We start from the raw sequence: 27421 nt of genomic DNA, 5'->3' as shown, positions 1-27421 counted from the left end.
ACCTGTTTTAATTCAATTTCACAGTCCAGTACTTTTGACTACCCTTTGATTGGCATCTTAATGGTTTTACACAGCAGGCAGCTTTGTTTATTTATCTTTCCCATCACGATTGAATACATCTGGGCAATATTTATAAACACCCAAACACTGTGATTAGAAAAAGAGGAACTGAAAGCACTTAACTGCTTTGAAGTTACCTGCAGCTCACAATCAGAACAAGGATGTTTATAAATATTGCAGTTTCGGAAAGCTCAGAAACTTGGGAAAAAATGCGGTGTTAAAAGGTAGGGGCCAAGTGAGCAGTTGTAGAGAAAGGGAAAGTACTTGAGGCTTCCTGACTTGTATCAACAATGAATTGTTTGATCTGCTCTGCAAATCGGGCTTCAAATCGACTACTGATATGTAAACATGGGTTTTGCGCTCTGGCCGGGAACTCTGTTATGGTCGGCGGGGTGGGCCCGGAGATTCCCAGTAGGTCTTAACTCGGTGCAAATTCTGATTTTGGCCCAGCACGCTCTTCTCCACTTGATCATGAATAACAGTTCTAGCGAGTGGAGCCAGAGAATCCTGGCCAAAGTGTCTAGGTAGCTACACCCCTCCATGATGGACCACAGTATCTATAGCTCGGCCTTCAGATAGTTAACTTGGAGCTGAAGCTCCTCAAGCTGCAGCCTCTTACTGCAATGTGGCAACCATAGATCACGTTAATATCCATCCATTCCCACATACTACATCCGCAACACGTCACCTGCCCTGCCATTTTTTTCTGATGCAACGGTTCATGTGACTGTATTGTTAGAATGGGGAGTTTGAAAGACGGTTATGGACCCAGGGGGACGGTAAGTGGGGCCCTCGATGCGGCACCGGTAGTAATAGTCAACGTGTATGTGCCCAACTGGGACGACACGAGTTTCATCAAAAAGACCATGGCAAAAATCCCCAACATAGCGACGCACCGACTAATAATGGCGGGGTGGGGGGTGGGTGCACTTCAACTGTGTACAGGATCCAGCGACTGACAGATCAAGCTCCAAAACGGGGAAAACCTCAAACATGGCAAAGGAAATCGGTCACTTTATGGAAAAGATGGGAGCGGTGGATCCCTGGAGGTTCACCCACCCAGGGGAGAAGGAGTTCTCCTTCTTCTCCCCAGTACACAACGTATACACCAGAATTGACTTCTTTGTGGTGGGGAAAACGGTGCTTCCGGGGATAGACAAAGTGGAATACTCCGCAATTGTGATATCTGACCACGCTCCACACTACATGGATGTGAGGCCGGAGACGGGCAGAGCCCAAAGCCCACATGGAGGTTGGACATTGCCCTACTCACTTACAAGGCCTGCAACGAAAAGATATTGCAGGCCATAGCAGAGTACACGGAGAACAACGAAAACGGGTAGGTCTCACCCTCCACATTCTGGGAAGCGCTAAAGACCATAGTAAGAGGGGAAATTATCGCTTTCAAAACGCGAAAAGATAGGGAGGAAAGGGCAGCTAGGCAGCAGATGGTCGACTCCATACTGAAGGTGGACCGTAAATACTCCGAGGCCCCGACCCCCCGAGCTCCTGGCAGAGAGGAAAGAGCTACAAAAGAACTTTGATCTGGTCTCCACCAGGAAAGCAGTGCACCAACTCCGCCATGCTAACATGGAGACAAAGCCAGCCGCCTGTTTGCACATCAGCTGAGAAAGCAGGCAGCCACCAGAGAAATTGCACAAATCAAGGATGCCAGAGGCACATTAGAAACAGAACCAGAAAAGATCAACAAAACCTTCAAGGCCTTCTACCAAGGGCTGTGCACCTCAGAGCCCCCAACGATGGTGTCCGGGATGAAACGGTTCCTTGATGGACTGAACTTACCAGTCGAGGGGGAGGGCAGAAAACGGGGCGTGGAAGCACCACTAGCACTGGGAGAGGTCATGGCACCACTAGCACTGGGAGAGATCATGGCATCACTAGCACTGGGAGAGATCATGGACAGCGTTAGCTCCATGCAGGCGGGGACGGCGCCGGGACCAGACGGGTTCCCGGCGGATTTCTACAAAAATTTGCAACAGCACTGGCCCCACATCTGTGGGAGAAGTTCACAGACTCGTTAGAACATAGAACGATACAGCGCAGTACAGGCCCTTCGGCCCTCGGTGTTGCACCGACATGGAAAAAAAACCTAAAGGCCATCTAACCTACACTATGCCCTTATCATCCATATGCTTGTCCAATAAATTTTTTAATGCCCTCAATGTTGGCGAGTTCACTACTGTTGCAGGTAGGGCATTCCACGGCCTCACCACTCTTTGCGTAAAAAACCCACCTCTGACCTCTGTCCTATATCTATTACCCCTCAATTTAAGGCTATGTCCCCTCGTGCTAGCCACCTCCATCCGCGGGAGAAGGCTCTCGCTGTCCACCCTATCTAACCCTCTGATCATTTTGTATGCCTCTATTAAGTCACCTCTTAACCTTCTTCTCTCTAACGAAAACAACCTCAAGTCCATCAGCCTTTCCTAATAAGATTTTCCCTCCATACCAGGCAACATCCTGGTAAATCTCCTCTGCACCCGTTCCAAAGCTTCCACGTCCTTCCTATAATGAGGCGACCAGAACTGTACGCAATACTCCAAATGCGGCCGTACTAGAGTTTTGTACAACTGCAACATGACCTCATGGCTCCGGAACTCAATCCCTCTACCAATAAAGGCCAACACACCATAGGCCTTCTTCACAACCCTATCAACCTGGGTGGCAACTTTCAGGGATCTATGTACATGGACACCGAGATCCCTCTGCTCATCCACACTACCAAGAATTTTACCATTAGCCAAATATTCCTCATTCCTGTTATTCTTTCCAAAGTGAATCACCTCACACTTCTCCACATTAAACTCCATTTGCCACCTCTCAGCCCAGGTCTGCAGCTTATCTATGTCCCTCTGTAACCTGCAACATCCTTCCGCACTGTCTACAACTCCACCGACTTTAGTGTCGTCTGCAAATTTACTCACCCATCCTTCTGCGCCCTCCTCTAGGTCATTTATAAAAATGACAAACAGCAACGGCCCCAGAACAGATCCTTGTGGTACGCCACTCGTAACTGAACTCCATTCTGAACATTTCCCATCAACTACCACTCTCTGTCTTCTTTCAACTAGCCAATTTCTGATCCACATCTCTAAATCACCCTCAATCCCCAGCCTCCGTATTTTCTGCAATAGCCGACCGTGGGGAACCTTATCAAACGCTTTACTGAAATCCATATACACCACATCAACTGCTCTATCCTCGTCTACCTGTTCAGTCACCTTCTCAAAGAACTCGATAAGGTTTGTGAGGCATGACCTACCCTTCACAAAACCATGCTGACTATCCCTAATCATATTATTCCTATCTAGATGATTATAAATCGTATCTTTTATAATCCTCTCCAAGACCTTACCCACCACAGATGTTAGGCTCACCGGCCTATAGTTACCGGGGTTATCTCTACTCCCCTTCTTGAACAAAGGGACCACATTTGCTATCCTCCAGTCCTCTGGCACTATTCCTGTAGCCAATGATGACATAAAAATCAAAGCCAAAGGCTCAGCAATCTCTTCCCTGGCTTCCCAGAGAATCGTAGGATAAATCCCATCCGGCCCCGGGGACTTATCTATTTTCACCTTGTCCAGAATTGCCAACACTTCTTCCCTACGCACCTCAATGCCATCTATTCTAATAGCCTGGGTCTCAGCATGCTCCTCCACAATATTATCTTTTTCTTGAGTGAATACTGACGAAAAGTATTCATTTAGTATCTCGCTTATCTCCTCAGCCTCCACACACAACTTCCCACCACTGTCCTTGACTGGCCCTACTCTTACCCTAGTCAGTCTTTTATTCCTGACATACCTATAGAAAGCTTTTGGGTTTTCCTTGATCCTACCTGCCAAAGACTTCTCATGTCCCCTCCTTGCTCGTCTCAGCTCTCTCTTTAGATCCTTCCTCGCTTCCTTGTAACTATCAAGCGCCCCAATTGAAACTTCATGCCTCATCTTCACATAGGCCTCCTTCTTCCTCTTAACAAGAGATTCCACTTCTTTGGTAAACCACGGTTCCCTCGCTCGACCCCTTCCTCCCTGCCTGACTGGTACGTACTTATCAAGAACATGCAATAGCTGTTCCTTGAACAAGCTCCACATATCCAGTGTGCCCAACCCTTGCAGCCTACTTCTCCAACCAACACATCCTAAGTCATGTCTAATGGCATCATAATTGCCCTTCCCCCAGCTATAACTCTTGCCCTGCGGGGTATACTTATCCCTTTCCATCACTAACGTAAAGGTCACTGTTTCCAAAGTGCTCACCTACCTAGGGGCCTCACGGTAGCATGGTGGTTAGCATCAATGCTTCACAGCTCCAGGGTCCCAGGTTCGATTCCCGGCTGGGTCACTGTCTGTGTGGAGTCTGCACGTCCTCCCTGTGTGTGCGTGGGTTTCCTCCGGGTGCTCCGGTTTCCTCCCACAGTCCAAAGATGTGCGGGTTAGGTGGATTGGCCATGCTAAATTGCCCGTAGTGTAAGGTTAATGGGGGGATTGTTGGTATACGGGTTACGTGGGTTTAAGTAGGGTGATCATTGCTCGGCACAACATCGAGGGCCGAAGGGCCTGTTCTGTGCTGTACTGTTCTATGTTCTATGTTCTATGTACCTCCAGATCTAACACCTGGCCTGGTTCATTACCCAAAACCAAATCCAATGTGGCCTCGCCTCTTGTTGGCCTGTCAACATATTGTGTCAGGAAACCCTCCTGCACACATTGTACAAAGAACGACCCATCTAATGTACTCGAACTATATCTTTTCCAGTCAATATTTGGAAAGTTAAAGTCTCCCATAACAACTACCCTGTTACTTTCGCTCTTTTCCAGAATCATCTTCGCCATCCTTTCCTCTACATCCCTAGAACTATTAGGTGGCCTATAGAAAACTCCCAACAGGGTGACCTCTCCTTTCCTGTTTCTAACCTCAGCCCATACTACCTCAGAAGAAGAGTCCCCATCTAGCATCCTTTCCGCCACCGTAATACTGTCCTTGACTAGCAGCGCCATACCTCCCCCTCTTTTGCCCCCTTCTCTGAGCTTACTAAAACACCTAAACCCCGGAACCTGCAACAACCATTCCTGTCCCTGCTCTATCCATGTCTCTGAAATGGCCACAACGTCGAAGTCCCAGGTACCAACCCATGCTGCCAGTTCCCCTACCTTATTTCGTATACTCCTGGCATTGAAGTAGACACACTTCAAACCACCTACCTGAACACTGGCACCCTCCTGCGAAGTCAAATCTGTGCTCCTGACCTCTATACTCTCAATCTCCCGTACCCCAAAACTACAATCCAGGTTCCCATGCCCCTGCTGAATTAGTTTAAACCCCCCCAAAGAGCACTAACAAATCTCCCCCCCAGGATATTGGTGCCCCTCAGGTTCAGATGTAGACCATCCTGTCTATAGAGGTCCCACCTTCCCCAGAAAGAGCCCCAGTTATCCAGAAATCTGAATCCCTCCCGCCTGCACCATCCCTGTAGCCACGTGTTTAATTGCTCTCTCTCCCTATTCCTCATCTCACTATCACGTGGCACGGGCAACAACCCAGAGATAACAACTCTGTTTGTTCTCGCTCTGAGCTTCCATCCTAGCTCCCTAAAGGCCTGCCTGACATCCTTGTCCCCTTTCCTACCTATGTCGTTAGTGCCAATGTGGACTACGACTTGGGGCTGCTCCCCCTCCCCCTTAAGGACCCGGAAAACACGATCCGAGACATCACTTACCCTTGCACCTGGGAGGCAACATACCAAACGTGAGTCTCTCTCGCTCCCACAAAATCTCCTATCTGTGCCCCTGACTATTGAGTCCCCAATTACTAATGTTCTACTCCTTTCCCCCCTTCCCTTCTGAGCAACAGGGACAGACTCCGTGCCAGAGGCACGTACCCCATGGCTTACCCCTGGTAAGTTGTCCCCCCCACAAGTATCCAAAACGGTATACTTGTTACTCAGGGGAACGACCGCAGGGGGTCCCTGTACTGACTGCTTCTTCCCAGTCCCTCTTACAGTTACCCATCTATCTCCAGTCTTTGGTGTAACTACTTCCCTGAAGCTCCTATCTATGACCCCCTCTGCCTCCCGAATGATCCGAAGTTCATCCAGCTCAAGCTCCAGGTCCCTAACACGGTTTTTGAGGAGCTGGAGTTGGGTGCACTTCCCACAGATGAAATCAGCAGGGACACTGACGGCGTCCCTCACCTCAAACATTCTGCAGGAGGAGCATTGTACTACCTTCCCTGACATCACCTCTAGATTAAAAAAAAAACAAGAAAAAGAAAAAGAAAGGAAGAGCTTACCTGATATTACCTCAAACCCTGCTCCCGCTGAAAGTTAAGCAAATTTAAAAGCACTCACTCACCTTCACGACAGGCCCCTGCTCCCGCTTCCCAACCACCGTGGGGTGGGGGGGTTGGTTAGAGGAGGAGGTAGGGTGGGAAACACTCACAAAGTGTTTCGGGTTTAACTGTCACTTGCCAACAGCCCCTCCACAAACCACCTTCAACTTAGGCTGACCACACTGCACGTATGCAAATTCCCCCAGAACAGCTGATCAGTAGCTCTGCTCTGCTGCCCTCTGCTGGAGGTTAGCTAGGGGCAGACTGCCACCTACGTTAGCACAGGCCTCAATCTTGCTGATAAAAGCTAACGGCCAAAGAACGGCCAAACGGAATGCGAGTCATACAGACCCATCTCACTGCTGAACGCAGATACCAAAATATTGGCCAAAATCCTAGCCAAAAGGCTAGAAGACTGCGTACCAGAGGTGGTCGCAGAGGACCAGACGGGCTTTGTCCAAGGTAGACAGCTAACCTCGAACATCAGACGTCTGCTGAACGTGATAATGACCCCTTCCGGGGAGAGAATACCGGAGGTGATTGTCTCCCTGCATGCAGAAAAGGCCTTTGACAGGGTTGAATGGAAGTACCTCATAGAGGTACTGGAGCGGTTCAGGCTTGGAACAGGGTTCAACTCCTGGGTAAGGCTCCCATACAACGTTCCCGTGGTGAGCGTACGGACCAACACAACCAACTCCCGATACTTCCAGCTGCACAAGGACACCAGACAAGGATACCCACTGTCCCCACTGCTGTTGGCTCTAGCGATCGGGCCATATGCAATTGCTCTCAAAGCAGCAAAATGCTGGAGGGGGTGGCAGAGAGCACAGAGTCTCACTCTTTGCAGATGACCTGCTCCTCTACATTTTGGACCCACAAAGCAGCAAGGAAGGAATCATCGCCTTGTAGCCTTCTTGGGCTACAAACTCAACATGAGCAAAAGTGAGATTTTCCCGGTACACCCACAAGTAGGGGGGCAGCACTAAAGGGACTGCCATTTAAACAAGCCCAACACAAATTCCGCTACCCGAGGATCCAAATAGCCCATGACTGGAAACGAATCCACAAATGGAACCTCACCAGTCTGACAGAGGAAGTAAAAAAGGACCTGCAAAGATGGAACACACTCCCACTCTCCCTTGTGGGGAGAGTCCAGAGGATCACAATAAACGTACTGCCCTGGTACCTCATCCTACTTAGATCTATCCCGATCTGCATTCCCAAAGGCCTTTTTCAAATCACTAGACAAACTAATCTTGGCGTTCGTATGCGGAGGGGGGAAGAACGCTAGGATCCCAAAGAAGGTCTTACAAGAAACAAAATCCAGGGGGGTGCTAGACCGCCCAAACCTACAATTCTAACACTGGGCGGCGATAGCCGAGCGAATAAGGGGATGGATCAAGGAGCCAGAAGCCGAGTGGGTACGCGCGGAGGAGGCCTCCTGCAAGAGGACCTCCCTCCAGGCCCTCACCACGGCAGCATTCCCAACCCCACCCAAAAAACACTCCAGTAGCCCGGTGGTGATAGCCACCCTCCAGTCCTGGAATCAACTACGGCAGCATTTTGGCTTGACCAAAATTTCGGACAAAGCTCCCATCTGCAAACACCAGCACTGACTGACACCACCTTCAAAAAGTGGGGATAGGTGGGCAGCACGGTAGCACAGTGGGTTAGCACAGCGCCGAGGTCCCAGGTTCGATCCCAGCTCTGGGTCACTGTCCGTGTGGAGTTTGCACATTCACCCCGTGTTTGTGTGGGTTTCGCCCCCACAACCCAAAGATGTGCAAGGATTGGCCACGCTAAATTGCCCCTTAATTGGAAAAAATGAATTGGGTACTCTAAATTTTTTTTAAAAGTGGGGACAGGACGGAAGGACACTGACAGTTAGGGACCTATATACGGACGGCAGGATTGCAATACTGACAGAGAAATTCCAGCTAGCCAGGGGAACGAGCTAAGGTACCTGCAACTCAAAAACTTCCTGCAAAAGGAGACAAGGATGTACTCACAACCACCATTACTGGAAGAGTTACTGGACGCAAGCATCCCAGATAAAGGGAACTGTAGCGACATGTATAAGTGACTGGTAGAAAGGGCCGACACTGTACTGGACGCAACAAGAAAGAAATGGGAGGAAGACCTGGGGATTGAATAGGGTGGGGACTCTGGAGCGAAGCACTGCAAAGGGTCAACTCCACCTCCACGTGTGCAAGGCTCAACCTGATGCAACTAAAAGTAGTACATAGCGCCCACTTAACAAGAACCCAAATGAGTAGATTCTTCCCGGAGGTGGAGGATAGGTGTGAATGGTGCCAAGGAGGCCTGGCCAACCACACCCACATGTTCTGGTCTTGCCCCAGACTTGCTGGGTACTGGACAGCCTTCTTTGAGACAATGTCCAAAGTGGTGGGAATGAGCCATGCCCGAAAGTGGCGGTCTTCGGGGTATCAGACCATCAGATCTATTCCTGGGGAGGAGGGCGGACGCCCTTGCCTTTGCCTCCCTGATCGCCCGTCGGAGAATCCTATTTGGCTGGCGGTCGGCAGCACACCCAAATCTGCAGACTGGCTGTCCGACCTCTCAGTATCTCTCCAAATGGAGAAAATCAAATTCGTCATCCGAGGGTCAGACGACGGCTTCCACAGAACGTGGGAGCCATTCACCCAACTGTTCCGAGATCTGTTTGTGGCCAACGACCAAGCAGAATAATAGCCAGGTAGCCAAGAATCAAGGTAAAGTAGCCAAGGTGTGAGAGGGAGGGATAGACCGAGGGTTGGGGGGGAGGGGGAGGGGGGGGGGGGACAGTTAAACCTAAAAGAAAAGAAAGGTGAACCACAGGAGAAGGGGAGGGGGGAAGGGTGGGGGGGGGGGGAAGAGGGAGGAGACAGGGAACAATAGAGGGAAACCAGAGAGGGGGGGAGACAAGGGCAATTTTCATAGCCGGAAGGAGAGCACGGGAAACGATAAAAAACTTGGCAAGCACAGGAACAGAGAGCACGGACAATACGGGTGAAAGACGGGACGCACGGCCAAAGCGGAGTTGAACGCGAGACGACAACGGCAGCGAAAATCGTCCGGAAGAAGCAAGTAACAACACCAGATCCATTCCCGTATTGCCCTCTCTGTATTGGAAATAACCAATGTAATTCTTTCTCCGGCACCCAAATGTATATATACCTCCTCAGTTCCCCCCCCCCCCCACCCCCCACCCCGACAAACAGGTGCTTACTTGCGTGTTAAAAATAATATTGTTAATTGTACAGAGTTGCTGTTGAGCTAGTACACAATATCGTACCAGTTTTTTTTCTTTCCTTCTATTTATATAAATTTTATTCTGTGTACATAAGTGTAAATATACTTTGTTCAAAAACCCGATAAAAAACATTTATTAAAAAAGAAGGATGGGGAGTTCAGCTGAACAGGCCACCATGCCCAATTTGATATTCACAACATTTCAATAGCATGTACGCTGATCCCTGTTCAAATTACCAGTGCACATTGTCGCTGCACAGAACTGCCAGGAGCACAAACTTGTAAAGTTTACCCTTATGATCTCAGTTGAATAAATAAAAATGGATACTCTCAAATAACATTATTTTTCCTAAAAAAAAAGGAATCTCAGAAATTTTCTTTCAGCATTATTTTATACCAACTTTTTAAAATGGACAATAGGAAAAAATATTCCAGAGGCATATGGAGCAGGGCAGTAAATGGGAACAGAGAGGTAGACTCATTTAAAAAAAATGTGGTTAGGCAAACACCTGATACCCTGAGAAAATGAATCCCTGCAGAGCTATATAAATAAATAATCTGAACCTCCCTTTTGAAACTGCCTTGACCTATCAATCAAAAAGCTTTCAGCAGGCAATGGGGTGTGAAATTGAACATAGACAATCCAGTTCAAAGCTGGAGTTCTGTGCTTGGAAGGGCACAGAAATTGACTGTGTAGAAACATTGTCAAATGTTTCCACCACTTTAAAGGGATTACTTTAACCTTCATCTCACAGTCCTTTAAACTTGGCATACCTTTTAAAGGATTTTATAACAATCTTTATTCGTGTCACAAGTAGGCTTACATTAACACTGCAATGAAGTTACTGTTAAAATCCCTAGTCGCCATACTCTGGCGCCTGTTCGGGTACACTGAAGGAGAATTCAGAATGTCCAATTCACCTAATAAAGAAACCAGAGCACCTGGAGGAAACCCACGCAGATACAAGGAGAACGTGCAGACTCTGCTCAGACAGTGACCCAAGCCGAGAATCAAACCTTGGACCCTGCCGCTGTGAAGCAACATCTTAAAACCAGTTAAGTTCCAGGTCTCTCCACAGATGCTTCCTGAGTATTTTCAGCATTTTCTATCATTACTACTAATCCATACTAGGCTTGTACTAATAAGAATACAGCCCTGGAATATGCTTATATGTTTGTGGAGATGCTCATTCTTTCAATTGCAGAAAGCCTAACCACAGAAGACATGGAAGTGAAACAAGATAAAACCTTGGCACAGAAGCTGGCTGAATCCTATGTGAAATCAAGCCAATATAAAGAGACAGTGGAAATGCTTAAGAAGATAAAAAGAAACGGGGGTGTTAGGGAAATGAAAGAAATAAAAATGCAGTCAGTTACATATACAACAGGCTTCTTTCATCAACTTTTCTGGGTTAGTAACCGGATATTTAAGAATTTTATCCGAAACCCCCAGTCATCTATTGCTGAGGTAAGAGGAATTGAAAAACTAATTAATCCTAATTTAAATATATATGTGATTTTTGTACAGATCTCTGCTGAAATTATTTTACATTCTTCCTGTCATCTCAATGCAGGTTTTTCTTAATAGTTTTCTGGGATTGTTTCTTGGTGCAATCTATTTTGGAGTAAAACTTAATTCAAGTGGAATACAAAACAGGTACATAGGTAAAGTCATTGTGAAAAGGAAATTATTAACTTCCTGCAGTTAATTCTTTTGTTTGTCTATTGAGAATGCCTAGGGTGGCAAAGATCTCAAGGCTATGGCAAAGGGAATTTCCAGTCCTGCCAGTAGCGGGCAAAGTTGCAGGTGGGACTGGAAAATTTGAAGGGCGTCCAAAAGACTTGACTTCTTTCCAACTTTTGCATTCCTGCCCACGATGATGCCGCTGCTGGTGAGGCTGGCAAATCCCACTTTATGATCCCAAGATTTGCAGGCTTAATTTGCACAGGACCAATGGATGTCTGTGCAACTATAAAATATGGCATCTGGCCACCGTTTGCATGGGTGGCCGCACAGGCCCCATTACTTGCACCCTTGCATCCAGAATTTTTCTTTTAATTATTAATCTTTATTAGCCTAGGCTTCTATCGCCTGGATTTCTGCAATGGAATTTGGTACATTCTCCCTCAGTATATCAGTTTTCTGTCATAATCTTGGTACTTACAGAGAGAGGGAACCAAAATATACTAGCACAGGGAATCCTTTTCACTGGGAACTGATGTCATGAGCTTTGTCTGAGCAGGATCTTACAATTGTAAAATCCAAGAATTGCCATGTACCCAGTGTAACCTGCTCCCTACTGCTTTTGAATGGATTTAGCCAACTTCCCGCTGGTGTTATGGCAGGAATTTAGTAGAATCTTCAGGAGGAAGAAGTAATATGGTTTCATTCATCCATGCATTCAATATCTCTATCCATTTATAATATATGAAAAATCTTTAATCTACATGCACTTCCCGCTGGCTGTGAGGATTATATATTCCAGTGTCCATATTTATAATGGAAACCAGCTTTGTAAACATTTCACAGCCTTCTGCTGATAACGGCTTTGCAACACTACCACAGATGGGCAAGTGTAATTGCAGTGTATCTTTTGTTTGGCAGTTTACAATGAAAATACAAATAGATTGATGGAACCATCAATTCAGCGACCACGTGTAGTTGGATCTGAACAGAGGCTTTAATACACTTACAACAGAGCCAGCCTATTCGTCGTTGAACTCCAGATAAACTGCAGGCTGGCTCTAAGGCCTATCTTTATACATCTTTATACATCGGTCCCAGGGGGAGGAGTCCAGGGAGGAGCCCAGTACAAACTCTCGCGTACTCCCAGAGCGACTCCCCCTGGTGGTCGGATAGTGCAACTGCACTTACAATGGTGGACAGTGAACATATATACACGGAGTTATATTGGCAACTATATACAGCATTGATCTTACAACGGGTAGATAACGAACATATATACATGGAGTGATATTGGCAACTATATATAGTGTGAATCACATTCACCACATAGATTATTTATAACTTGTCACCCTACTTCATCAGAATTTGAGTATTGCGATTTTGAAGGAATGCAGGGCTGGAGGCTGTTACAAAATAGGGAGGCATGAGGCTGCAGAGGGATTTGAAGACGAGGATGAGGTTTTGAATCAAGGTTTTGCTAGAACAGGAGTGAATGTAGGTAATTAAACAGAGGGTTGATCTGTAAAAAAGGATTGGTGAAAGTTAGGATATGGGCCGTAACAGTTTGGATGAGTCCAAATTTATGCAGGTGGGAGCTGGGAGGCCATCTCGGAGATAATTGAAATGGTCATGTCTGGAGGTAACGACGGCATGTTCAAGGGTTTCAGCAGCGGATCTATTGAGGTAAGGGTGCGTTGAATCTTGCGAGAGGCCTCTCGTGAGATCCGTGATGCTCATGACGCCTCGTGAAATATAACAGACGTCGCGATTTGGATTTCGTCCTCGCTGGATGGACGTCTAGATGTACATATTTAAATAGATCTGTGCAGTATTCTCCTGGGGCCTGGAAACTAACAATCTCGCCTGGGATACCTCGCCATAGCGCCATTTAATATTGGTCCATGCAAAAATGGATCAGGTGTAACGGCACTTGGGGGAGTCTCACATGCCATTGGAGACCCCTGGGCAATGGGACTCTGGGCTGGGTGGTACTCACATACTCCCACTGATACCTGGGCACTGCCAACCTGGCACCTTGACACTGCTATCTTGACACTGCCAAAGTGGCAGTGCCCAGGTGCCCATGGCAGGGATGTGGGCCCAGGGGTGCCTTGCTATTAAGAAGTGGGGTGAGGGTGGGCTCGAACACTCCGTAAGAAGGACGTTGAGTGTAGTGATGGAGTCCGGAGGCTGCGATCGGGTGGCTGAGGGGGATCGAAAGTTCAAGGTGGCATTTAAAAATAGCACCTCGATCCTCGAATACTCTTCCTGCATTGGCGAGCTGAAGCCCAATGTTGCCGAAGTAGAAACTTGGCCGATGAAATATAGTTTAGGACAATGTGAAGTTATGCACTTTGGTAGGAGGATTTGGATTTGATTTATTGTCATGTAAACTAAGGTACTGTGAAAAGTATTGTTCTCCATACAGTCCAGACAGATCATTACATACATGAACAAAAAACATAGGCCATACATAAATACACAATGTAAAAACACAATGTAAAGGCACAGGCGAGCATACGGAATGTAGTACTACTCAGTACAGAAGATGTGTGAAGAGATTAGTTCAGCCCATAAGAGGATAATTCAGGAGTCTGGTAACAGTGGGGATGAGGCTGTTTTTGAACCTGTTAATGCGTTTTCTCAGACTTTTGTATCTCCTGCCCGAAGGAAGAAGTTGGAAGAGTGAATAATCCGAATAGGAGGGGTCTTTGATTATGCTGCCTGCTTTCCCTGTAGTTTCTTATGGCCTTGGGCCGAGTAGTTGCCATACAGGCTGTGATGCAGCCAAATAGGATGCTTTCTAATAAGAACATAAGAACTAGGAGCAGGAGTAGGCCATCTGGCCCCTCGAGCCTGCTCCGCCATTCAATTAGATCATGGCTGATCTTTTGTGGACTCAGCTCCACTTTCCGGCCCGATGTGCACCTGTAAAATTGATAAGAGTCAATGTGGACATGCAGAATTTCCTTAGTTTACTGAAGAAGTATACACACTGTTGTGCTTTCTTTGTCGTAGCATTGACATGAGTGGACAGATTGTTGGTGATGTGCACACCTAGGAATGTGAGCCTGCTATTAACCCTTCATTCCCGCATCTGAAAGTTGAGGAGACATTTGTATCACCTTTTCTTATGTAATGTCCAGTTAACAGGAATGTTTCAAGATATTTGCTAAGACAAATGTAAATGTTATAAAGTGGAGTGGAGAATATTTCACAAAAAATATTCTCAGTAGAAAACATGCATTTGTAATATTTATTTAAAATGTTCAATGACGGTGACTGATTATTGTATTTCTTATATTGTAGGGTGGGTTCTTACCATTTCATTTCTTCCTATGTGTGCTTTAGCAGTGTGTCTGCTGTGGCATTGTTCATCCAAGACAGGAAAATCTTCATGTAAGTACGCAGCTCTTGTTCATTAAACATAAATAGCTATTTGGTATGACATTTTTAATTTCTGATGACAGAAATCGTAGAATAATCTTTATGTGTCAAGGTTTGTTTTCATATGCATTGGAAAATACACTTGAAACTTGTTAGTACTGTTTCAATTCACATTAAATCTTCTGGTACAGTAATTTCCAAAACCTTTTCAGGTTTTCAAACATCTTAAACACTGCTGGGCTTAGGCTGAGGTTTTAAAATATTTTTTGGGGGCCCACCACCATCTTAGCTCCTTTTGGATGATGGTACTGATAACTTTTTTAAAAAAAGTCATCAAAAGCTATATTGTTATCCTTTCTTCTATCTCTTGGATGAAATGTTAATCTGAGAATTCCTCTGTCTTTTCATGTTGACATCACAAAGTGCCAAGGAACCGAGAGGAAGGAAGGTCTCTCACTATCATGGCCAACATGTCTCCTTCAACCACCAGCACCAAATACAGAATAATTGGCCATTCATCTTACTTGCTGTGTGGAATCAGAACCTTATTCTGTGCAAGTCAGTTACCACATTTGCCAACATAAGCATACAGGGATAGTGACCACAGTTTAACGAAATGATTATGTTTAACATGATATATATTTTTAAAATTAGGGGATGTAAGCTTGCTAGCTGGACCAGCATTTATTGTCCATTCCTCACATCCCTTGAGAAGGTGGTGATTGGCTGCCTTCTTACCCGCTGCAGTCCCCATGGTGTAGATATACCCACAGTGCTGTTCGGGAGGACATTTCAGAATGTAGACCCTGAGCCAGTGAAAGGACAATATAGTTGAACGTCAGGATGCTGTGTAGCTTACAGGAGAATTTGTAGGTGGTAATGTGTTAAGTCATTGTTCATATATTGAATAGAGGATGATTCTGGTGCCAATCTTTCCCGTAACTCAGGTTTATTCACGAGAGCTCAGGCACCCTTTATACTCCTCTTTTCCTCCCCTACACTGTGTAAGGATCCTTTCTGTTTATTCCCTTACTTCCCCTTTCCTTTATTTTTGGCGTTATATTTTTGATCCATGGATGATTAATGGACATGTATCTTTAAGGCAAGCAGCCTGTATCCTTAATTCAAGCAGAAGTCTGTGCTGGTTTAAACTGGAGTTGCAGACTGGTCGGCACCAGTAAGAGATGGGTTGGGATTCGGTTTGATTGATTAGTTGGTGGTCAATGAATTGGTCCAAAAGCCTGTACTCTGCCTGGTAACAGGTACTGATTGGATCCTATCCCACTGGGAAGCTTTTCAGAGTTCCAAGGTTTCAGTTTTGGTTCTAGTAGCACAAGAGGCTGAGCCAACCAACTCACTCTCCAGAAAGGTAGAGGCCTGAATACAAACCACAAACTGAAAGCAAAGTTTGAACAGAAGTAAGGTGCCTGTCCAAGACCAAAGAACAATACAGCACAGGAACAGGCCCTTCGGCCCTCCAAGCCTGTACCGGTTATGATACCACTCTTGGCCAAAAACCCTCAGCACTTCCTAGTGCAGTTATGCCTCTATACCCATCCTATCCATGTATTCATCGAGATGCTTTTTGAATGCTGTTAATGTATCTGTTTCCACGTCCGACCCTAGCAGCGCTTTGCCCTACCTTGCCCCACTGACTTTAAACCTATGCCTCCTAGTGACTGATCCCTGCACCCTGGGAAACAGTGCCTGCCCATCCACTCTATCCATGCTCTCATAGTCTTGTAGATCTCTATCAGGTCACCCCTCAACCTCCATTATTTTAATGAAAACAGTCCTAGTCCATCCAGCCTCTCCACATAGCTAACAGCCTCCAGACCAGGTAACATCCTTCTTCTGCAACCTTTCCAAAGCCTCCATGTTATTCTGGTAGTGTGGCGACCAGAATTGTGGGGAAGATGCCATGTGCGGTCTTATCAAGTTTCTAAAACAGTAGCATGACTTGCCAGTTTCTATACACGATGCCCCGTCCAATAAAGGCAGGCATTCCATATGATTTCTTGACTTCCTTGTCCACTTGAGTTGCCACTTTCAAAGTTCTGTGCACCTGCACACCCAGATCTCTCTGACTTTCTATATTCCGAAGAGTTTTGCCATTCACAGTATATTCCCCCTCTATGTTAGACCTACCAAAATACATCACCTCACATTTGTCCAGACTAAACTCCATTTGCCATTTCTCTGCCCAAGTCTCCAACCTATCTATGTCCTGCTGTATCTTCTGACAATCCTCAACACTATCTGCCATTCCACCAACCTTGGTGTCATCCATAAACTTGCTAATCAGACCAGCTACAGTTTCCTCCAAATCATTTATGTTTACTACAAACAACAGATACCCAAGCACAGAGCCCTGTAGAACACCACTAGTCACAACCCTCCATTCAGAAAAACACCCTCTGCTACCCTCTACCTTCTCTGGGAGGTGCAGAAGGCAGTGTTAAAGAGGGAGTTTATCTTGATCCTGGCACACAGAGAGAGGGTGGAGTGGGCTGAGAGGTTGAGGTTGGTGCAGGCCATTGTGAGGGTGGACCGGTGGTACTCAGCAACACCTGAGGAGGCGCTGTTGAAGGAGCGGCAGAAGCTCCAGATGGAATTTGGACTTGTGTCCATGGGAAAGGTGGTGAGGAAATTGTGCAGGGCCAGGGGAGCATTTATGAATATGGGGAGAAAGCCAGCAGGATGCTTGCGCATCAGCTGAGGAGGCAAGCGGCAGTAAGGGATATTGGGTGACTTAGAGATGACAGGGGTGTGGTGGTGACCAATCCGGAGGAGGTGAATGGGGTGTTTGAGGCTTTTTACCGGATATTCTATAGGCCAGAGCCTCCATTGGGGAATGAGGCCATAAGGTGGTTCTTGGATGGGCTGGAGTTCCCGAGTCAAAGGTGCAGGAATTGAGGGCTCCGATTGGAATGAGGGAGGTAATGGATTGCGTGGGGTTGATGCAGATGGGAAAGGCCCCGGGTCCAGATGGGTTCCAAGCTGAGTTCTACATGATGTTTGGGTCATAGAATTTATAGAATTTACAGTGCAGAAGGAGGCCATTTGAGTCGAGTCTGCACCCGCCCTTACAAAGGACACCGTACTCAAGCCCACGTATCTACCCTATACCCGTAACCCAGTAACCCCCACTTACACTTTTTGGACACTAAGGGCAATTTAGCATGGCCAATCCACCTGACCCACACATCTTTGGACTGTGGGAGGAAACCGGAGCACCCGGAGGAAACCCACGCAGACATGGGGAGAACGTGCAAACTCCACACAGGTCGGAGCTGGCACCCCTGTCAGTCAAAATGTATAATAAGTTGATGGAGAGGGGGGAGCTCCTCCCACTCAGTCTCAGGCCTCCATATCGCTTATTTTAAAGAAAGACAAGGACCCGGAGCAACATGGTCGTACTGCCCGATTTCGCTGTTGAATGTAAGTGCAAAGCTGTTGGTAAGGTGTTGCCGATTGTGTGCTGGGGGTGATAGGTGAGGACCAGATGGGATTTGTGAAGGGACAGCAGTTGTCAACAAATGTCTGGAGGTTACTGAATGTAATTATGATCCCTTGTAGGACCATGAAGTGGAAGTGGCTGTGGTAATGGGCACAGAGAAAGCTTTCGATCGAGTGGAGTGGGCATATTTCTTCGAGGGGTTGGGTGGTTTTGTTTTGAGCAGGGGTTCGTGGACTAGATTTGGCTGTTGTATAGGTGCCTAAGGCATGTGTTCGGACTAATAGGGTCAGCTCAGAGTACTTTGGGTTGCACCAGGGGAATCTCCAGGTTTCTTTGTATGTGGATAATCCCCTGCTACATATTTCAGACCCGGTTGGGAATTTTGGCAGGATAATGGGGATTTTGGTCTCTTTTTGGTGAGATATGTCAAATTAATGCCCGGGGACAGGGGGGAGGGGGCGCTGCTGGCTGGTGGGGGCGAGTTGTCGTTACCCTGGGATACAAGAGGCACGGAGTTGGGCCCAGCTGCGTAAGTTGAATTTGGCATGGTGGTGGAGGGAATGAAGGCTGACCTTAAGAGGTGGGATGTGCTGCCATTGTAGTTGGCTGGTTAGGTCCAGATGACGGTGTTGCCAAAGTTCTTGTTTGTGTTTCACAACCTTCCAGCACTTTGTGCCCAAGTCCATTTTTAGGAAAGTTAATGGGATGATTTTGAGGGTCGTATGAGTGGGTAAGGCTCTACTGGCGGCAAGGTGGCACAGCGGTTAGTACTGCTGCCTCGCCCCGAAAACCCAAAGATGTGCAAGGTAGGTGTATTGGCCATGCTAAATTTGTCCCTTAATTCGAAAACAAATAATTGTGTACCTAACTTTAAAACAAGAAGGGTGTTCTTGGAGAGGGATCGGTGGGGGTTAGCTTTGCCAAACTTGCAAAACTATTATTGGCAGCAAACATTAAAATGGTTAGGAAATGGGCAGTGGGGGAGCGGTCAGTGTGGGGGCATATCGAGGCGGCCTCGTGTAAAGAGACCAGTTTGAGGGCACTATTGCTGATGCCCCTTCCGTCCTTGCCAACCTGGTACTCCATGAGCCCAGTGATGGCATCAACACTGATGGTGTGGAACCAGTGCCCAAGCATTTTAGACTGGAAGGCATGTCTCTGTTGGCGCCGAATTGCGACAATCATAGGTTTGCCTTGGCGGGGTCGGATGCAAGCTTCTGGGGTGGCAGCAGGTGGGGATAGAATACTTTAGGGATTTATTTGTTGGAGGGAAGTTTGCAGACCTGTAGGAACTGGAGTGGACATATCAGGTGCCAAATGGGAATGGGTTCAGGGACCTCATGATGAAAGAGGTGCCTTTGTTTCCGACGATGCCACCCCCAGTGTTGCAGGAAAAACTCCTGTCCGAGGAGGAGATACGAGACGGCAAGGTCTCAGATATATATCTGGGGCTGTTTAGCACAGGGCTAAATCACTGGCTTTGAAAGCAGACCAAGCAGGCCAGCAGCACGGTTCGATTCCTGTAACAGCCTCCCCGAACAGGTGCCGGAATGTGGCGACTAGGGGCTTTTCACAGTAACTTAATTGAAGCCTACTCGTGACAATAAGCGATTTTCATTTAATTTCATTCATATAGGGAGCTGTTGAAGAGAGAGAATGTCCCTATGGAGGAGTTTAGACATAAATGGGAGGAGGAGCTGTAGTATGGAGTGAGGCTTTGCGAGAGTAATGCGTCCTCGTCGTGTGCAAGGCTAAGCCTCATCCAGTTTAAAGTGGTATACAGGGCAAACCTGACTGTCCAGGATGAGTCTGTTCTCTCCAGGGGTGGAAGTTAGGTGTAGGCGCTTTGTGCCAGGGAGGCCTGCAAACGATGTTGATATGTTTTGGGCATGCCCGAGGCTGCGGAGATTTTGGACGGGATTTGCAGATAAATAATAGCTAAGATTTTGAGGGTAACGGTAGCTCTGAGTCTGAAGGTGGCAATAATTGGATGTCGGAGGATCTGGGACTGCAGGTGGGGAGAGGGGCCGATGTGTTGGCCTTTGCCTCCCTGATAGCCCGGAAACAGATTTTGTGGTGCTGGTGGGACTCGGAGCCGCCAAGTGTGAGGGTATGGTTGAGCAATTTAGTAGAGCTCCTGCACTTAGAGACAATCAAGTTCGTCATCAGGGGGTGCAAAGGAGGGGTTCACATTGAGGTGGAAGTTGTTAATTCTTTAAGGAGTGTCGAGTCGTCAGTGAGTGGGGGAAGTTCTTTTTTCTGTTTAAGCTGGGTTAAAAGTTAAAAACGATGGGCAGACACACAGATTGGTGAGGATTTCTGTGGTGTGTGTAAGGATGGTTTGGTTGATTGCTGTTGCCGTGGTTGTTTTTTGTGTTTCTCTTCTTTGTTTTGTATATATTTGAAAATGCCTACAATAAAATGTTTTTAAATGGACCAACAGAGCAGGTGGTTCAAACTTTTAAACTCGGTTTGAAGAAGCAGACCTCTAAACTAATTTGGCTGGGGAATGGGAACCGGATTGTTCAAACTAATTTGGCTGGGGAATAGGAACCAGATTTGTAGTCCAGCAACTAAAGGAAGCTGATATTCAGGACGCCAAAGCGTGTAGTGACGCAGTGGGGAAGGTAACACTGACAAAGGAGAGTACTTGCAGGCAAGGAGATGGGTTGAAGTGCAAGACAAGACTTGTCACTTATCACTATCACTTACTTCAACGCAAGAAGCATCAGAAATAAGGTGGGTGAACTTAAGGCATGGATCGGTACTTGGGACTACGATGTGGTGGCCATCACGGAAACTTGGATAGAAGAGGGGCAGAAATGGTTGTTGGAGGTCCCTGGTTATAGATGTTTCAACAAGATTAGGGAGGATGGTAAAAGAGGTGGGGGGGGGGGGGGGTGGCATTGTTAATTAGAGATAGTATAACAGCTGCAGAAAGACAGATCGAGGAGGATCTGCCTACAGAGCTAGTATGGGTTGAAGTCAGAAATAGGAAAGGAGCAGTCACCTTGTTGGGAGTTTTCTATAGGCCCCCCAATAGCAGCAGAGATGTGGAGGAACAGATTGGGAAACAGATTTTGGAAAGGTGCCGAAGTCACAGGGTAGTAGTCATGGATGACTTCAACGTTCCAAACATTGAGTGGAAACTCTTTAGATCAAATAGTTTGGATGGGGTGGTGTTTGTGCAGTGTGTCCAGGAAGCTTTTCTAACACAGTATGTAGATTGTCCGACCAGAGGGGAGGCCATATTGGATTTGGTACTTGGTAACGAACTAGGGGAGGTGATAGATTTGTTAGTGGGAGAGCATTTTGGAGGTAGTGACCACAATTCTGTGACTTTCACTTTCGTAATGGAGAGGGATAGGTGCGTACAACAGGGCAAGGTTTACAATTGGGGGAAGGGTAAATACAATGCTGTCAGACAGGAATTGAAGTGCATAAGTTGGGAACATAGGCTGTCAGGGAAGGACACAAGTGAAATGTGGAACTTGTTCAAGGAACAGGTACTGCGTGTCTTTGATATATATGGCCCTGTCAGGCAGGGAAGAGATGGTCAAGTGAGGGAACCATGGTTGACAAGAGAGGTTAAATGTTGTGTTAAGATGAAGAAGGAGACTTATGTAAGGCTGAGGAAACAAGGTTCAGACAGGGCGCTGGAGGGATACAAGATAGCCAGGAGGGAACTGAAGAAAGGGATTAGGAGAGCTAAGAGAGGGCATGAAAAATCTTTGGCAGGTAGGATCAAAGAAAACCCCAAGGCCTTTTACACATATGTGAGAAATATGAGAATGACTAGAGCGAGGGTAGGTCCGATCAAGGACAGTAGTGGGAGATTGTGTATTGAGTCTGAAGAGATAGGAGAGGTCTTGAACGAGTACTTTTTTTCAGTATTTACAAACGAGAGGGGCCATATTGTTGGAGAGGACAGTGTGAAACAAACTGGTAAGCTCGAGGAGATACTTATTAGGAAGGAAGATGTGTTGGGCGTTTTGAAAAACTTGAGGATAGACAAGTCCCCCGGACCTGACAGGATATATCCAAGGATTCTATGGGAAGCAAGAAATGAAATTGCAGAGCCGTTGACAATGATCTTTTGTCCTCCTTGTCAACAGGGGTGGTACCAGGGGATTGGAGAGTGGTGAATGTTGTGTTACTGTTCAAAAAAGGGAATAGGGATAACCCTGGGAATTACAGACCAGTAAGTCTTACCTCGGTGGTAGGCAAAGTAATGGAAAGGGTACTGAGGGATAGGATTTCTGAGCATCTGGAAAGACACCGCTTGATTAAGGACAGTCAGCACGGATTTGTGAGGGGTAGGTCTTGCCTTACAAGTCTTATTGACTTCTTTGAGGAGGTGACCAAGCATGTGGATGAAGGTAAAGCAGTGGATGTAGTGTACATGGATTTTAGTAAGGCATTTGATAAGGTTCCCCATGGTAGGCTTATGCAGAAAGTAAGGAGGCATGGGATAGTGGGAAATTTGGGCAGTTGGATAACGAACTGGCTATCCGATAGAAGTCAGAGAGTGGTGGTGGATTGCAAATATTCAGCCTGAAGCCCAGTTACCAGTGGCATACCACAGGGATCAGTTCTGGGTCCTCTGCTGTTTGTGATTTTCATTAATGACTTGGATGAGGGAGTTGAAGGGTGGGTCAGTAAATTTGCAGATGATACGAAGATTGGTGGAGTTCTGGATAGTGAGGAGGGCTGTTGTCGGCTGCACAGAGAGATAGATAGGATGCAGAGCTGGGCTGAGAAGTGGCAGATGGAGTTTAACCCTGACAAGTGTGAGGTTGTCCATTTTGGAAGGACAAATATGAATGCGGAATACAGGGTTAACGGTAGGGTTCTTGGCAATGTGGAGGAGCAGAGAGATCTTGGGGTCTATGTTCATAGATCTTTGAAAGTTGCCACTCAAGTGGATAGAGCTGTGAAGAAGGCCTATGGAATGTTAGCGTTCATTAGCAGAGGGATTGAATTTAAGAGCCGTGAGGTGATGATGCAGCTGTACAAAACCTTGGTAAGGCCAAATTTGGAGTACTGTGTGCAGTTCTGGTCATCTCATTTTAGGAAGGATATGGAAGCTTTGGAAAAGGTGCAAAGGAGATTTGCCAGGATGTTGCCTGGAATGAAGAGTAGGTCTTATGTTGAAAGGTTGAGGGTGCTAGGCCTTTTCTCATTAGAACGGAGAAGGATGAGGGGCGACTTGATAGAGGTTTATAAGATGATCAGGGGAATAGATAGAGTAGACACTAAAGAGACTTTTTCCCCGGGTGGAACAAACCATTACAAGGGGACATAAATTTAAGGTGAATGGTGGAAGATATAGGGGGGATGTCAGAGGTAGGTTCTTTACCCAGAGCGTAGTGGGGGCATGGAATGCACTGCATGTGGAAGTAGTTGAGTCGGAAACATTAGGGACTTTCAAGCGGCTATTGGATAGGTATATGGATTATGGTAGAATAATGGAGTGTAGATTAATTTGTTCTTAAGGGCAGCACGGTAGCATTGTGAATAGCACAATTGCTTCACAGCTCCAGTGTCCCAGGTTCAATTCCGGCTTGGGTCACTGTCTGTGTGGAGTCTGCACATCCTCCCCGTGTGTGCATGGGTTTCCTCCGAGTGCTCCGGTTTGCATGCTGGCGTTTGCCGTTACTCACATTCGTCCCTGGTGGCACGTCCTGAATTTCTGCAAAGGAACCGCATGGATCATGGCCGTCGTGTTATCACATACTAGACCTACTTCGTACAGGGTGCTGGCACAGGGCTGAGTCCAATCGGCGCATGGGCCATCTCTGCTGCTGCATTGCCAACGTGCTGGACCCAGTTCCAGAAGCCCCGATCCAGAACCCTCTACCGTCTTTATTGCCACCACTGTTGCCGCTTCCACTGCTGGCCCCGGTTGTGTTGGCCCTCGAGAAACCGAACACCGAGGTCAAGGACGCTGGGATGCCATATGAGGTCCCACCTGGCTCTGATTCAGAATCGGACATGGATATTTTGCCCCTGCCAGAGACAACGTACCAGGTCCCACAACCGAGCCTCCCCCGCTAGTGCTCCCCAGTCAGATATATGCCTCCAGGTACCACACGATGAAATCAAGACAATCTGATTCCCTGTGACCGCCACAGAATATCAACTTCCCCCGAACGGGTGTGGGACTTGCCCTTTACAAGCAGAGCCCTCACTAGTATAAAAACCATGACCTGGGTGCAGGTCGAGGAGGGAGACTCTTCGGGGAGTGGAGAGTTTGATTGTATTACCAATAATCCTTGTTCATCACTTTCTACCTGCTGTTTCATAGAACATAGAACATAGAACGATACAGCGCAGTACAGGCCCTTCGGCCCACGATGTTGCACCGACATGGGAAGTCAAAAACTAAAGGCCATCTAACCTACACTATGCCATTATCATCCATATGCTTATCCAATAAACTTTTAAATGCCCTCAATGTTGGCGAGTTCACTACTGTTGCAGGTAGGGCATTCCACGGCCTCACCACTCTTTGCGTAAAAAACCTACCTCTGACGTCTGTCCTATATCTATTACCCCTCAATTTAAGGCTATGTCCCCTCGTGCTAGCCACCTCCATCCGCGGGAGAAGGCTCTCACTGTCCACCCTATCTAACCCTCTGATCATTTTGTATGCCTCTATTAAGTCACCTCTTAACCTTCTCTCTAACGAGAACAACCTCAAGTCCATCAGCCTTTCCTCATAAGATTTTCCCTCCATACCAGGCAACATCCTGGTAAATCTCCTCTGCGCCCGTTCCAAAGCTTCCACGTCCTTCCTATAATGAAGCGACCAGAACTGTACGCAATACTCCAAATGTGGCCGTACCAGAGTTTTGTACAGCTGCAACATGCCCTCATGGCTCCGGAACTCAATCCCTCTACCAATAAAGGCCAACACACCATAGGCCTTCTTCACAACCCTATCAACCTGGGTGGCAACTTTCAGGGATCTATGTACATGTACACCGAGATCCCTCTGCTCATCCACACTGCCAAGAATGTTACCATTAGCCAAATATTCCGCATTCCTGTTTTTCTTTCCAAAGTGAATCATCTCACACTTCTCTACATTAAACTCCATTTGCCACCTCTCAGCCCAGCTCTGCAGCTTATCTATGTCCCTCTGTAACCTGCAACATCCTTCCACACTGTCTACAACTCCACCGACTTTAGTGTCGTCTGCAAATTTACTCACCCAACCTTCTGTGCCCTCCTCTAGGTCATTTATAAAAATGACAAACAGCAACGGCCTCAGAACAGATCCTTGTGGTATGCCACTCGTAACTGAACTCCATTCTGAACATTTGCCATCAACCACCACCCTCTGTCTTCTTTCAACTAGCCAATTTCTGATCCACATCTCTAAATCACCCTCAATCCCCAGCCTCCGTATTTTCTGCAATAGCCGACCGTGTGCTGTTTTGGAGGATTCAACAATAATCTTGATGCAGTGGTAAGAAGCTGTTTGGTTAATCTTGCGTGGGTCACCTGAGGGGCTGATTTAGCTCATTGGGTTAAACCGCTGGCTTTTAAAGCAGACCAAGCAGGCCAGCAGCACGGTTCGATTCCCGTACCAGCCTCCCCGGACAGGCGCCGGAATGTGGCGACTAGGGGCTTTTCACAGTAACTTCATTGAAGCCTACTCGTGACAATAAGCGATTTTCATTTCATTCATGTGCTTTGAAAGGATCCAGCTTCAAGAAATTTTAAGATGGTGATCACATAAACTGGCACAAATACTACTGTTCTTATTATCTTCAGTCAGCAGTTTACGTTTTTTTCCAATTGCTTCACGAGAAATCACATGTCAGGAAGAGGATACTGAATTTTAATATAAAGGAGTGTGGAGGATAATATTTAGACGCACCAGCAAAGATGTTATAATGTCTTGATGCTGGCTACAATATACTGAATTGGGGGCTGAATTTTCAGGTCTCAAAAATATTAACACTTGGCGGCATATCAGTTATAGAACGCTGATTCTGATGCTGACATTGTTGACCAGGGCAGGGAGGATGTTGGGATCAGGAAAACTGCTCTCTTCTTAAGTGAGGCCAGCTAAAGCCTGTTAAAAGCTCCTTCACAGCTTGAGAAGGCTGAATGTAGAAATTGCTGACAGGACACACAAGTTGCCTGCACATTCAGAAACAGAATAGCTAAATGTGCAGGTAAAGAGTGGGGAGCAAGTCATGGTTGCCCCAGGGCCTCAGCCCGGCCTGGTATGGTGCAACGGGCGACTTGGCACTTGATACTGAGCATGTGGCAGGCAGAGTGGGCATTCAGTGACTGGCTTTGAATGAGGTCAGTACCCTCCTGGTAATGCAGGGGGAGAAGAGCAATGCAGAGGGAGGCGAGCAGGAAGCAAGAATGCCAAGGACAATTGGGTGGTCACCTACTAAGAAGGAAAGTTGTAACTGGTAATGGGAGCATGACTGTCTGATGTTGCTCCATGGTGATGAGGGGTAATTCCCTCCTCAGGATGAGGGGAATGGCGAGCAGCAGGATGCAGGAGAGGAAAGTGGGCAGGAATACTCCATCTTCCAAACCAACAGAGGCACAGAATCTACCAATACAGACGAATTGCTGGGAGACTCTGACTCTCCAGGCAGACATCACAGACATCTATGAATTCATTGCTGTGGACCTCATACCTCACAGCGCTGGTTGACATGCCCTGCCAGTAGCTGTCAGTCATTTTGGCCTTAAAATTCTTTGCTTCTGGCTCATGGAATGCAACGACCTATCTGGGGAGGAGCTGGAGCAGGAGGTTAGAGAAGAGGTGAACATACAGGCGTAGGAGAATAATGCTGAACAGAGAGGTGCCCCTGCTGTACGACGATATGGCCTCTTTCTGCCACGCTCGCAAAAAGGGCCTCGCTCCTCTTCCTCACTGTCTCCACCATTAGATCCACATTGGAATTGATGAAGAGAGGGGCACCATGCCCAGAATGCCAGGCCTGTGGCTCTTTTGTGACTGAGCGGTTCCCTACAATGCTATGAAAAGCAGATTTCTCCTTTAGGGCAACAAGCAGCCTTAGTGATGACTGCTGTTAAAATAAGACATAGGAGCAGAATTAGGCCACTTGGCCCATCGAGTCTGCTCCGCCGTTCAATCATGGCTGAATGAGTCCCACAGTCCCATACTTCATCTGATGCACCTCCTGTGAAACTTGTCTCCTTTCCACTTAAGGCCCTACTCA

At 47.0% G+C, this 27421-nt stretch overlaps 1 protein-coding gene across 4 annotated transcripts in view; it reads left to right on the top strand.

Moving 5' to 3' along the window:
• Positions 1-27421, top strand: part of LOC119950880 (broad substrate specificity ATP-binding cassette transporter ABCG2-like) — a 274650-nt gene that overhangs the window by 201685 nt on the left and 45544 nt on the right. For 3 of the 4 annotated variants that reach the window (XM_038773766.1, XM_038773765.1, XM_038773768.1), the window contains 3 exons: positions 10872-11134; positions 11241-11323; positions 14663-14752. In XM_038773766.1, coding sequence (XP_038629694.1) covers positions 10872-11134; positions 11241-11323; positions 14663-14752 — 436 coding nt within the window. The remainder of the gene's footprint in view (positions 1-10871; positions 11135-11240; positions 11324-14662; positions 14753-27421) is intronic. The other variant, XM_038773769.1, reaches the window with a different exon arrangement.

The sequence above is a fragment of the Scyliorhinus canicula genome, chromosome 16 (assembly GCF_902713615.1).
Source record: "Scyliorhinus canicula chromosome 16, sScyCan1.1, whole genome shotgun sequence".
NCBI lineage: Eukaryota > Metazoa > Chordata > Chondrichthyes > Carcharhiniformes > Scyliorhinidae > Scyliorhinus > Scyliorhinus canicula.
Note: the sequence above shows the minus strand (reverse complement) of the source record. Positions and strands in the feature narration are given on the sequence as shown.